The 14,112-nt window shown below is 44.2% G+C and overlaps 1 protein-coding gene across 1 annotated transcript; it reads right to left on the bottom strand.

Annotated features, from left to right (window-relative positions):
- Positions 1–1,221: 1,221 nt before the first annotated feature.
- Positions 1,222–3,001, bottom strand: LOC125524804 (desmethyl-deoxy-podophyllotoxin synthase-like). The gene is made up of 2 exons (XM_087536865.1): positions 2,090–3,001; positions 1,222–1,893 (listed from the first exon to the last, which is right to left on the bottom strand). The coding sequence occupies exons 1-2, from the start codon at positions 2,999–3,001 to the stop codon at positions 1,276–1,278; spliced, it is 1,530 nt and encodes a 509-aa protein (XP_087392991.1). The 3' UTR covers positions 1,222–1,275.
- Positions 3,002–14,112: the final 11,111 nt, after the last annotated feature.

The following is a 14,112-nucleotide window of genomic DNA, read 5'->3' as shown; positions in this document are numbered from 1 at the left end:
TTTTCGATTTCTCCCCAATATATGTGTCATTTTAGTTTTTTTCAATGACTACCGAATGCCCGATCCAATAGTATATTATTGCCTATGATATTGTTTATCCCATGATCATGTGTCAAACATTTATGAATTTTTTTATCAAATTATTGAAAAATGGACTGGCGCAACAACGCATACCATCAATGATCTAATTAAATGTAAGTGCTGCCATCAGCTTAGAAGGTGGGGTAGATAGTGATTTGCTAATTTTTGGTTGCTTGAGAAATAGTTGTTTCCTAGTCGATCTTTCTGTATCATGGTAGTTTTTGTCTGCATTCATTATAAGTTTGAATTTAGTTCACCATAAGCAACATCTATATTTTATTTAACAAATTTATTCATGAATAAATTTAAAAAGTTTGCCATAAACCATTTTTGTGTTCATGCCAACTTAGCAATCTACTTACTAGAATTCTGAATCTAGCTCATTGCTACTTTTTTGGGTTCATGATAGGGTTTGATTTGGTTTACTTAACTCTAACAATTTGATGATCAACTAGTTATTTCTCAGACACCCTAATGCATTTACAAATACCAAATTTAGAAAATTTTCTGTCTCGTTCGCATGAAATTACTGATTTTTCATAAATATTATCTATCACTTACAAAATTACTATTTTGCGATTTTTTCTGAACAGTTCGAGGTGAGGTAACCATCTAAACTGCATGCATTGAACTGCATAACATTGACTGGTGAAGTTGGACAAAAAAATATGAAATCCTAACAAAACTGTAAAGAAGTGAACTTTCACAACAAGGTGAACTTCCCAACAACGAGGCAACCTTCCATACAAAAAAAGTAAACTTCCCAACAAAAAAAGAACTTCCCGAGTAAACAATAAATAAAAGAAGAGTTTACCTTATTTCTTTTGGTAAAGGTTATAATAGTCAATTTCGTGGGTTGTGTGCATTATATTAATGCAGTGGTTGGGAGATCAATGAACGAGTTCCTTGAAATGATCCCCTATGGTAGATGTGTACTGTTAGGGAATACATGAGAACAAATAATTTGACCATTAGTGACAATAACCTTTGTCATAGATAAAGACATTATAGATGGAAGCAAATAGCTACAAGTATTCAAGGAAATGTAAGACATTATGACAGCCGTTTTGCCACATAAAACTACGGGGTGCGTAGGAGTATTCTTGGGGTTTGATACAAATACATATTATGATTACATAAGGTACACATATGTGAGCTACTTATAGTAAGAGCATGTGGTTTTGCAAGTGTAATTCATCTAAGGGGAACACGAATAATTGGACGCACAAATAGGTTGACCTTCCTTCGAGCAGTGACTCCAAACTCCTCTGTCATGTCCACTTCGCCTGGTTCAACTCCGAGAGGCAGCTCCCAGTTAAAATGGTAAAGAAGGCTAGCCAAAGCAATCTCAAGGTTTGCATACGCAAAATCAATCCCAGGGCAAATCCGCCGCCCAACACCGAAAGGAGTGAACTCGAAGTCCATGCCTCTCAAGTCGGCAACACCCTCGCCTTCGAACCTCTCTGGCATGAACTTGTCCGGCTCATCCCAATACTTGGGGTCCCTAGAGATTGCCCATGTGTTGGTAAGCACAATCATCCCTCGTGGTACATCATATCCTTGAATCTTGCAGTCTCCCACACACATTCTAGGGAAGAGCACGGCAGGAGGGTGTAGTCGCAAGGTCTCTTTAATAACTGCCCGGAGGTATTGCATGCTCTTTAGTGCGGCCTCTTGTACTGTAGCCTGTCCTGCGAGAGCACAATCTGCCTCGGACTGCACGCGCCGCATCAGCCTTGGGTTCGCCATTAGTTCAGCCATCGCCCATTGTAGAGTAGTAGCTGTGGTGTCGAGTGCTGCACCAAAGACATCCTGTTGGGAGGGATACAAGCAAGTAATATCAATCAAAAAAAGGGCTGTAAAACTATTAGAGAAGAGGATATATGCGACGTATAAATTATACTAATAAGATAGCACGAGTTGTTTCTTAGATGGGTATATATAATAACCAGGCCTAAATATAAAGCCTTGGTTGTAACAAGAGAAAGAGAGACAAGAGAGAGCTTACTATGAGGAGTGCCCTTATGACTCCGTCGGTTAGGGAGACTCGCGTAGTGGCATCTTTTTGGATCCTGAGTAACACTTGGACCATGTCCTGCTCGTGCTCGGCATCTCCATCTCTGGCTGCCCTCCTCTCCTCGTGACTCTTGAGGATGCTGCCCATAACGCTGAACACCTCCTGACGGTGCCGCTCCGCCTTGCCGCCGCTGCCGCGCGGCACAAGTCGAACTAGCCACGACGAAGGGAAGAGGTCCCGGAGGCCGAAAATCAACGACAGGTCCATTCCTTGCTTGACGATCCTCAGAAACGTGGCCCTATCGGGCAGCCTGTCCCCAAAGATGGCACGCACCACCGAGTCTGTCACGAACTCTTCCAGCCGCTCGCCGATGTTGACGAGTCGACCGTCGGAGGTCGCCTGAAGCGACGAGACCAGGCGCGCCGCCTCCTCCTCGCGGATCCGTCGGAATGCCTTGACTCGCCGCGCGCTGAGCAGCTCCATCATGAGGATCCGGCGGAGCAGCCGCCAGTGGTCGCCGTAGGGCGCGAAGACGATTCCCTGGCCGTGCCTGGAGAGCTCGTCGATGCCCGGGCTGCTTAGCCGCGCCGAGAAGGTGGCCTCGTTGCCCTTGTAGATCTCCCTCGCGGCCTCGGCGGAGGAGACCACGATGGCCTCGCGCTCGCACACGCGGAGCAGCATGAGCGGGCCATGGCGGAGGGAGAGGTCGCGCATGATGTGGTGTGGGAGCCCGCGCAACAGGTGGTGCAGGCTGCCGATGATGGGAAGCTGCCACGGACCGGGAGGCAGCTTCGGGCGGGGACGCCTGGTGGCAGCGGTGGCGGCGGCGCGTAGGGCGGCATGGTAGAGGAGAGCCAACAAGATGCATAGGGCCAAGTGGTACGAGTAGTATGGCAGCTCCATGTGCGCCAAAGGGTTACGCGTATCTACAACAGACTAGCAGACCGAAGCATGTCCATTTATTTATAATGGTCGTCAGTTGCACGAGCTAGTATTATTAATATGCACACATTTTTATAAACATGTGTAGAAACTTTTAATAGCGTTGTCTTTAATTGAGAACACTTTTTTAACATTCTTCTGTTATATATTACATGAGATAGTTTCTCTTTGTTATTAGTCATGGAAAATCAATTATATGTTGTTTGGCCAGAAAAAGCAGCACGCGCTATGCAAAAACTCACCATGTGCACAAACATTGCAGTATAGTGGCCAGTTCTCTCCTTTGGAGCCAAGTGGCAATCAAAGGTGAGAGTACAACATGCGTGCTCGGATTGGACAATTACTCAAAGGAGCATACCATAAAAATTGAAAACCTAATAAACAGAACATTCTTTATGCAGGACATGGAAAATTACTTTGGTGATGTTCTTAAAGTCCAATCCTATGGTTGTAAATATTATGTGTGAGATGAAGAAATGAAATAAAGCTAAACGAAAGAAGGCATGGGAAAAGCTATCCTTAGTAGCTCATAACCTGCAAATGTCATAGCGGATTTAGGCCCAACTAAACTGGATATATTGTTTAGTAATAACTCATTGTATTGAGAAAAAAATCATTGGTTAAGTAAGTACATTGATGACAGAGGAGGCCTACAAAAATAGACAAAGAATACCTAATATTTGTATGCCTAAGAATATCTTACACTTATGAACGCCTAAAGTGGTATAAAAATACACTTGTGTTGCTGACGTTGGAATGCTTACCATTCCTATAACCCATATGATGTATCCCTATTTGTGTCAAATACTCAAATTCCAGAACACCTGTGTATTAAATAATGTACATTGATATGTACAACAGACACCCTGAAAAGAAAATAATGTCATAAAATGGTCCATCTATAAGATGCTTATTTGGAAGGTTAAACAATGGAAACTCAAAAGCTCCTGCAATAACAAAGAAGAACAGAACCATTAGCAAGTATGAGCGCGATGTTGATAAGCCGCAATGAAGAATAAATATCATTGAACATGTGACTAAACCTCAAGAGGTTAAGAGAGAAGGTGAGATCCAACTAAAATAAAAATTAAACAAAAGAAACAATCCTCTGGGGTGCTCCAAAAATCGTAGCGCCACACACTTTTATGCTTTGTGCATGCAAGGCTGCATGCGAAATAAAAAATATGCAGTTTGCAGAGTACATTGCTAAGAGATAATTTCAACATAGTTAGAGATAAGACGAAACTACCTCAAACTCAATACACAGCTGCCTATTTATATTATGTCTTGTTTCAGATCATTTACCTTTTGCCACTTATCATTAGCAAAACTGTCCGGAAAATAAGAGAACTGAGTGGCCTAAAAAATAGACAAAAGAATAAATATTACTTCTAAAAGTATCTTAATAACGATGTGTACATAAGGTCCAAAAAACAAAGTTTACACGTAGTTGGCTGTCGTGAGGTCTTACCATTGCATCACTATCAGTTGAGACATGTCCTATTCTCCTCTTATTTTATGCTCTTTAACAAATATACACTAGTAGAAAAAGGGCCTATTGTCCCGGTTCGTGAGGGCTTTCTGTCCCGATTTATGAACCGGGACTAAAAGGTCGTTACTAATGCCCATGGCCTTTAGTTCCGGTTCTTACATGAACCGAGACAGATGGTTCTCCACGTGACCGCTGCGGCCGCCCAGGCAGGGGGGCCTTTGGTCCCGGTTGGTGACACCAACCGGGACCAATAGGCATCCACGCGTCAGCATTTCAGGGGCTGGGGTTTTTGTGTTTTTTTGAAAGGGGGGGTTAGGGGGTTTTGGGGGGTTAATTTAGGTGTTTGTGTTAGCTAGCTAATTAATAGATAGAAGTGTCCTATCTTATCTCCGTGCTTGGTTGACGCTACGTACTATACGTATAGAGAGGACTAGACACGCTAGCTAGTAAGCAAATGAAGGAAACAGAAGATCGTCTTGAACATATGCATACAGAGAGAAGTGATATCGAACACCTCTCCTTCTCTGAGAGATTGGTTGAACAACAAGTTCTTGTATATCTATCCGACGCTACTGACTACATATATACAATATAATTATCTCTTACAATATAATCTCCTAATTCCAAATGAACTCAGGTTCCACATGGTATTCTCCGTCTTTAGCAATCACGTGGTCAAGAAAGAATGCCGCGAATTACTCTTGAATTGCTCGCATACGATCTGGTGGTAGGAGTTCATCCCGCATCCGAAATATATAATTTGAAGAAGGGGGTCAATACATATATATGAATAAATGAAACTGAACACAAATGATGGTAATAAAATAAAATTGTGATTATTATTATTTACGCACTTCATATTATAGGTTGCGCCAGGTTCAGTAGGTAAAACAGAGCCAATAGCCGCCTTGACTTTCAAACTCATCCATTGCGTCATAAGGTGGCAATGTTGAGACTCTGTGATAGCATCCACGGGATAGCTAGCAGGAGACGTGAAGACAGGCTCCAGCTGAAGCTGCTCGGTGGAAGCCACACTGCTTCTCCGCTGAGATGGCGGGGTAGCTTCAGGGGAAGCTTCGGCAGGTCGTTTGCTGCGATTTGCTTCTCGTTCCTCTAGCCCTTGTACCCTTGCGTGCAGCGCCTGCAGTTGGCTATGCTCCACTTTCTTCCTCCTCTCCTGGCATTTGTAACCCCCTGCATCCGGAAACCCAGCCTTCCACGGGATGGAGCCTGGCGTGCCTCGTGTCCGTCCAGGGTGCTCAGGATTCCCGAGGGCCATTGTGAGCTCGTCCTTCTCTCTGTCTAGAACGAACGTCCCTTGTTGTGTTGCGTTAATATAGTGCTGAAGCTTCGTGACGGGTATTCGCAGTTGCTCGTCCGTCCAAACGCACTTCCCTGTTACAGGGTCCAAGGTTCCACCAACCTCGAAGAACCAAGTTTGGCAACGGTCTGGCCAGTTCAATGTCTCTGGTTCGACCCCTTTAGCAATCAGGTCATTCTCAGCCTTGTCCCACAAAGGTCGGGCTTTGAGGTAGCCACCTGACCCCGTGCGATGGTGATGCTTCTTCTTCGCAGCATTTTTCTTGTTTGTCGCTGACATCTTCTTACTCTTGTCCGATTTCTTGTGGGCCACAAATGCGGGCCAGTGATCTCTGATCTTCTCATACTTTCCTTTGAATTCTGGTGTCTTTTCTTGGTCGACAAACGATGTTTTCAGCTCATTCTTCCACCTCCTGAATAGTTCTGTCATCTTCTTAAGAGCATGAGACTTGATCAATTGCTCTTTATCTGGCTTCTCCGGATCCTCCTCTGGCGGTAGGGTGAAATTTGCCTTAAGCATTTTCCAAAGATCTTCGTTCTGCATATCGGAGACATAAGACAGCTCAGGGTCTTCATTCTTAGACTTTAACCATTGGTGGGTACTGATCGGATCTTGTCCCTAACAAGAACCCTGCACTGAGCAGCAAATGCATCCTTTGTTCGGATGGGTTCAATCGGCTGGCCATCGCGTGCGATTTCTGTGATCTCAAACCTTTCATCCGAGCGCAACGTTTTCTTCGGGCCTCATCTCCTTACCGAAGTTGTGCTCGATCCGGAGGTCTAGAAAAAAGAAGAAAGACGAGAGTTAATTAATATGTGTACACACGAAAACAATGAATGCATCAATTATCTAGTCAGCACAGGCTTAACTAATATATATACCTGGCCGGAATCGGTTCGGTCACCGGAGCCGTCATCACGGTCTCCTTCTTGTACCGGCATTGGGTCACCGGAGCCATCATAATCATAGTCTTCTTCTTCACCCTGTCCTTTCAGACCATCGGTGTCGTTGAGATACGACAAGACGGCATCACTTCCTTTTGCGATTATGTCCCCCAACATCGCTTCTGGTGCTTCGTCTCGGGGGTTCTCCATAGTTTTTGCAAATATTTACAACATGGCAATTATTATTCAAACATGACAGATGGATATATTAGTGGCAAACGTAGAACTAGCTAGCTAATCACAATAAGGTATCATATTAATTAGTGGCCTCGACGCTGCTTCTCTAGGGTTTGGGGTGGCCTCGGCAATGCTTCAAGGGTTTGGGGTGGCCTCGACAACGCTTCAAGGGTTTTGGGTGGCCTCGAGAGAGTTTGTCGGGTAGGGGTGCGGCGGGAGGGGGTAGGAGACCGACATCGTTTTTTCTAGGGTTTGGGTGTCCTCGAGAGTTCTGGTCGAGCGAGAGGGCCGGGGGTGCTCCCAAGTTATCGCGGTCGAGAGGGGGTATATATATCGACCGCCCCACATGTCGAAGTTATCGGGGAGGGGGTTATTTCGACAACGACATACCCGATAAAAAATAAGAAGACGAAGAAGAAATAAAAAGAGGAGAAGAAGAATGGAATAGAGGAGAAGATCGAAGAAAATATTTTCTATTTTTTCTTCTTCTCCTCTATTCCTTTCTTCTCCTCCTCTTCTTTTTCTTCTTTTTTCCTCTTCTTATTTATTTCTCCTCTTCTTCCTCTCCTCTTCTTCTCCTTTCTTCCTCTTCTTATTTTCCTTTTTCCTCTCCTTCTTTTTCTTCTTCTTCAATATCTTCCTAGCTAGACATATAATACTTCTCTAAACATGTAACTTTTGCATATATAAAACTTTTTCTTATTCTTCCTTCTTCCTTCTCTTCCTTCTTTTCCTAAATATATAAAAAAAATCTAAAAATGAAACTAATCTAAAATGTACTAAATTAGAGAACATATATATATATATATAAAACTAACCTAAAATGTACCCAAATGTACTAAAAATCTAACTTTTATATGCACAGAGAACATACATACATATATACATTTTTATACAAATGCAAAAAACAAATCATCATATATATGAACAAAAAATCTAAAAAAAGACATATAATCAGATATACACACATACATATACTCACACATATACATATAATCTGGAAAAAAATCATAAATATGTGAAAACACAGAGGAGAGGGCAGGGGGGCGGCGCCGGCCTGACCAAGGAGAGGTGCGGCGTGGTCGGGGCAGGGGCAGAGGCACGGCGCCGGCGTCGGTGTAGAGGGCGGCGACGACGGCGTGGTCGGGGCAGGGGCGACGGCGGCGTGGTCGGGGCAGGGGCGATGGTGTCGACGGGGCAGAGGGCGGCGACGGCGTCGACGGGGCGGGTCGGGGGCGTGGCAGAGGCACGTCGAGGGCGCGCGGCGTGGTCGGGGGGCAGGGGCGACGGCGGCGTGGTCGGGGCAGGGCGATGGCGTCGACGAGGCAGAGGGCGGCGACGGGGCGGGTCGGGGGCACGGCAGATGCACGACGAGGGTGCGTGGCGTGGTCGGGGGGCAGGAGCGACGACAGCATGGTCGAGGCAGGGCAACAGCGGCGTGGTCGGGGGCGCGGCAGAGGCACAGCGAGCTCGGGCAGCCTGGCGTCGTCGTCGGAGGGATTGAAGAACTGACGAAATTTTCACAAGTGCTGGCTTATATAGCAAAGCTATTGGTACCGGTTGGTGGCACCAACCGGTACCAGTGTCACCCTTTAGTCCTGGTTGGTGTCACCAACCGGGACCAAAGGTCTCTTTTCAGCAACCCAAAGGGCGGGAAACGGCGGCCTTTGGTCCCGGTTGGTGGCACCAACCGGGACTAAAGGGTGGGCATTGGTCCCGGTTGGTGCACGAACCGGTACCAATGCACACCTTTAGTCTCGGTTTGTGCCACCAACTGGGACCAAAGGCCTTGCGCTGGCGCGGTGCGGTGGGATGTTTAGTCCCACCTCGCTAGCTGAGGAGCGGCCGCACCTATTTATAAGCGCTGCCGCACCGTCTCCATTGAACTCCTCAGTAATGCAGGCCTATGGGCCAAATCTCACACCGCTATGCCTGTGGGTCTGCTGGGCCTTCTGTGGGCCTGAATCCTGGCCCATGGATGGGTTTCTAGTCGTATTCAGGCCGTGGTGGCCCAGTAGGTGGCTTTTTTTTATTTTTTTCCCACTTTTTTTGTTTTCCTTTTTGCTTTATTTATTTTGTTTTGTTTCTACTTACAAAAAAATACTTATTTATTTTATTTTATTTTGTTTATAATTACTTGCTTATTTTATGATAATTCTGTTTGCTATTAAAGTTTCTAACAAAAAAGTTCTTTATGAAAATTCTTTTTGCTTTTAATGATTTTGAACAGAAAATACTTTGATAATTTTAGTTTCATAAATTTTATTTATGTTATTAAAGTTTATTTTATTTTATTTTGTTTCTACTTATATATTTTTTAAAGTTTATATTACTTTGTTTCAAATTACTTATTTATTTTATTTTACTGAAACAAAGGGATTTCATACGGAAACTCGTCTGTTACAAAGGGATTTCATTTTTTTTTTGAACTTATTTCAACTTCATAGTTTTTTTGTGTTCAAAATACACCATTCAAAGCCACATCATCAATTTTCAACCCTTTCTGACTTCATTTGTTATTTTTCATGCATTTACTGGGTATCATCATTTCACCCACATAGCATATGCAAGAAAGTAGAGAGGGTTACGGAAAAAAATAGATGCACTTCATGTACAAAACGGACAATATCTTTCGAAGTATCAGGTTTCATACGGAAACTCGTCTATTACAAAGGGAATTCATTTTTTTGAACTTATTTGAACTCCATAGTTTTTCTGTGTTCAAAAATGCACAATTCAAAGCCACATCATCAATTTTCAACCCTTTCATGAATAGATAAGTGACCAAATTAATAGAAGTTCATCATCACATTAAAACTAAAGTACATACATAGTTCTCATTGAACAACATATAGCTCTCCGGAGCATCTAATTAAACCATACATTGAAATTATGTAAAACATTTCAATGCAACAACAAATGCGATCATAATCGCAACCAAGGTAACAACTGATCCAACTGGATAATGATACCAAGTCTCGGTATGAATGGCATATTTTCTAATATTTCTAATCTTCAACCGCATTGCATCCATCTTGATCTTGTGATCATCGACGACATCCGCAACATGCAACTCCAATATCATCTTCTCCTCCTCAATTTTTTTATTTTTTCCTTCAAGTAATTGTTTTCTTCTTCAACTAAATTTAACCTCTCGATAATAGGGTCGGTTGGAATTTCCGGTTCAAACACCTCCTAGATAAATAAAATCTATGTCACGTTGGTCGGCATAATTTTCATAAACAATAAATGAACCAAATAGTTATCAAAAGATAATATATACCACATCCGAATCATAGACAGGACGAGGGCCGACGGGGGTGGATACCAAAACCATCGCACTATATAATAACAAGGAATGATAAAAGTAAGAAAATTAGACAAGTATCTATCTGAAGTAAGAATTTTTTTTCTTTCAGAAAGAAGATAAGAATAAGAGGCTCACCACGGTGGTGCCGGCGATGAGATCGGCGCGGGCGATCGACGGCGGTGAAGACGGGGACGGGACGTGATGGACCGCTAAACCTAGACAAATCTCGGGGAAATGGAGCTCAGAGGTCGAGTTCCGAGAGGAGAAATATTAACTAGTGTGGCTCAGACATTTCATCGAACACCTCATGTGCATAGGAGGTGAGCTAGAGAGCACCGAAATGCCCTCCCCTCGCCGGCTGTGGAGTGCTCTGCCGTGGCGATGGGGTATATATAGGCAACTCATTTGTCCTGGTTCACTAGTAGAAAAAGGGTCAAACGTGAAGCACATTAGTGCCGGTTTGTATTTGAGCCGGCACTAATGTATACATTAGTGCCGGTTCCAATGGCTAGCCGGGCCGCTTTCATTAGTACCGGTTCGTGGCGAACCTTTAGCACCGGTTCGTGCCACGAACTGGTACTAATGAGAGTGGTGGCAGGATGTTGTCAGAGTGGGGCCCCTCCAGCACCTTTAGTACCGGTTCGTGCCACGAACCGGTACTAAAGGTCGTCCTATATAAACCCTTCGTCCACCAGCACTCTGTTCTTCCCCCTTTCCCCTCTCCCTCTCCTCTGTTCTTCCCTTCTTCCTATCGAGTTCATCACAAAATTTGCCCAAATTTTGTCAAGATTTGAAGGCCCTCATCCATTCAAATGATCACAAAGGTTACCAACTTTGTCCTTTCATCTCTCATTGCTAGATTAGCTCTTGCATTGGTTTATATAGTGATTAATTTGTGAGTTTAGTAATTTGGGAGGATATATATATGTGCTAGTATTTGATTTATATGCAATTTGAGGTCAAAAATAACACTTAGTTTGCATATGTAGGTGTGGTTTACTTAGGGCCTTCTAAATCTCCATCGTAGCCACCGTCGATCGCCCGCACCGTCCCGTCGCCGGCACCACCTTGTGGTGAGCCTCTTGTTCATGAAATTTTATATAAAAATTGATGTTTGTGTGATTTGGATATATAGTTACTCGTAAAATTATCTTACCCGTATGTTGTTTGTTATACATATAGTGCCATGGTTTTGATATCCGTCCCCGTCGGCCCTAGTCCTTGTTATGATTCGGATGTGGTATGTATATTCTCTTTTAAAACTAGTTGCATTTCATGTTTATGACAAATTATGCCCATCAAGTTGACATAGAATTTTTTTTCTAGGAGGTATGTGAACCGGAAATTCCAACCGACCCTATTGCCGAGAGGTTAAATTTAGTTGAAAGAGAAAACGAGTACTTGAAAGAAAAATTGAAAAGAATTGAGGGGGAGAAGATGGAATTGGAGTTGCATGTTGCCGATGTCGTCGATGATCACAAGATCAAGATGGAGAAAATGCGCTTGAAGATTAGAAAGATTAGAAAATATGCCATCGATAGTGAGGCTTGGTATCATTATGTTGTTGGATCCATTGTTACCTTAGTTGCGATCTTGATCGTATTTGTTGTTGCATTTAAATGCTTTAGCTAGAGAGTTATTTGTTTGTTGCATTTAAGTGTTGTATGAACTTTATGTATGAACTTGTATTAATTGTATGAACTTGTATTAATTTGGTCTATTCGGTGTTGTGTAATGAAGATGAGCCGGCAATGGATGTACGATGACCGATGCTCTCCCCAGTTCGTTGAGGGCGTGCATACTTTTCTGCTTGCGGCTGAGGCAAACAAGCGGGCGGATGGTTTTATGCCTTGTCCATGTGCTCGCTGTAAGAATGGTCACAATTACTCTACGTCAAGAACCATTCACATCCACCTGTTTAAGTCCGGTTTCATGCCCCATTATAATGTTTGGACCAAGCACGGAGAAAGAGGGGTTATGATGGAAGACAATGAAGAAGAAGAGGACGACGACAGCTATCCTAGCCATGGGTTCCCTGAATACGATGATACAACAATGGGGGAAGAAGCTGAGCCGGTAATGCGGGAAGAAGCTGAGCCGGCAATGCGGGAAGAAGCTGAAGAAGAGGCATCAGATGAGCCCATTGATGATCTAGGTCGGGCCATTGCCAATGCAAAGAGAAACTGCGCAAGTGATTTGGATAAGAAGAAGTTGCAGCGCATGTTAGAGGATCACAAAAAATTGTTGTACCCGAATTGCGTAGGTGACAAGAAAAAGCTGGGCACCACACAGGAATTGCTGCAATGGAAGGCAGAGAATGGTGTATCTGACAAGGGATTTGGAAAGTTGCTGGTAATGATAAAGGATATGCTTCCAAAGGACAACGAATTGCCCGAGAGTACGTACAAAGCTAAGAAGGCTGTCTGCCCTCTAGGGTTAGAGGTGCATAAGATACATGCATGCCCTAATGATTGCATCCTCTATCGCGGTGAGTACGAGGATTTGAACGCTTGCCCGGTATGTGGTGCATTGCGCTATAAGATCTGCCGCGATGACCCTGGTGATGTCGAGGGCCGGCGCCCCAGGAAGAAGATTCCTGCCAAGGTGATGTGGTATGCTCCTATAATACCACGGTTGAAACGTTTGTTCCAAAACAAAGAGCATGCCAAGGCGATGCGATGGCACAGAGAAGACCGTAAGAAAGACGGAAATTTGAGAGTACCCGCTGACGGGTCGCAGTGGAGAAAAATCGAAAGAAAGTACGGGAAGGAGTTTGCAGATGACGCAAGGAGCATATGGTTTGGTCTAAGCGCAGATGGCATTAATCCTTTTGGGGAGCAGAGCAGCAACCATAGCACTTGGCCTGTGACTCTATGTTTGTATAACCTTCCTCCTTGGTTGTGCATGAAGCGGAAATTCATTATGATGCCAGTGCTCATCCAAGGCCCTAAGCAACCCGGCAACGACATTGATGTGTACCTAAGGCCATTAGTTGAAGAACTCTTACAACTCTGGAATGGAACAGGTGTACGTGCGTGGGATGAGCACATGGGGGAAGAATTTAACCTAAAGGCGTTGTTGTTCGTGACCATCAATGATTGGCCTGCTCTCAGTAACCTTTCAGGACAGACAAACAAGGGATACCGTGCATGCACGCACTGTTTGGACGATACCGACAGTATATATTTGGCTAATAAGAATGTGTACCTGGGACATCGTCGATTTCTTCCGAGCAGGCATCCCGTAAGAAAGAAAGGCAAGCATTTCAAAGGTGAGGCGGATCACCGGACGAAGCCTCGCCACCGTACTGGTGCTGATGTACATGATATGGTCAAGGATTTGAAGGTGGTCTTTGGAAAGGGTCCTGGTGGACAACCTGTTCCGAATGACGCTGACGGACGCGCACCCATGTGGAAGAAGAAATCTATATTTTGGGACCTGCCCTATTGGAAAGACGTCGAGGTCCGCTCCGCAATCGACGTGATGCACGTGATGAAGAATCTTTGTGTGACCCTGCTTGGCTTCTTGGGCGTGTATGGGAAGACAAAAGATACACCTGAGGCACGGGAGGACCAGCAACGTATGCATGGAAAAGACGGCATACATCAGGGTCATGCAAGCTACGCTCTTACCAAAGAAGAGAAGGAAATCTTCTTTGAATGCCTGCTCAGTATTAAGGTACCATCTGCCTTCTCGTTGAATATAAAGGGAATAATAAACATGGCAGAGAAAAAGTTCCAGAACCTAAAGTCTCATGACTGCCACGTGATTATGACGCAACTGCTTCCGGTTGCATTGAGGGGGCTTCTACCGGAAAACGTTCGATTA

The sequence above is a fragment of the Triticum urartu genome, chromosome 7A, assembly GCF_056163025.1.
Source record: "Triticum urartu cultivar PI428250 chromosome 7A, HENAU_Tu73, whole genome shotgun sequence".
In the NCBI taxonomy this organism is placed as follows: Eukaryota; Viridiplantae; Streptophyta; class Magnoliopsida; order Poales; family Poaceae; genus Triticum; species Triticum urartu.
The sequence above is the reverse complement of the archived record's forward strand: the minus strand, read 5'-3'. Positions and strand labels throughout refer to the sequence as shown.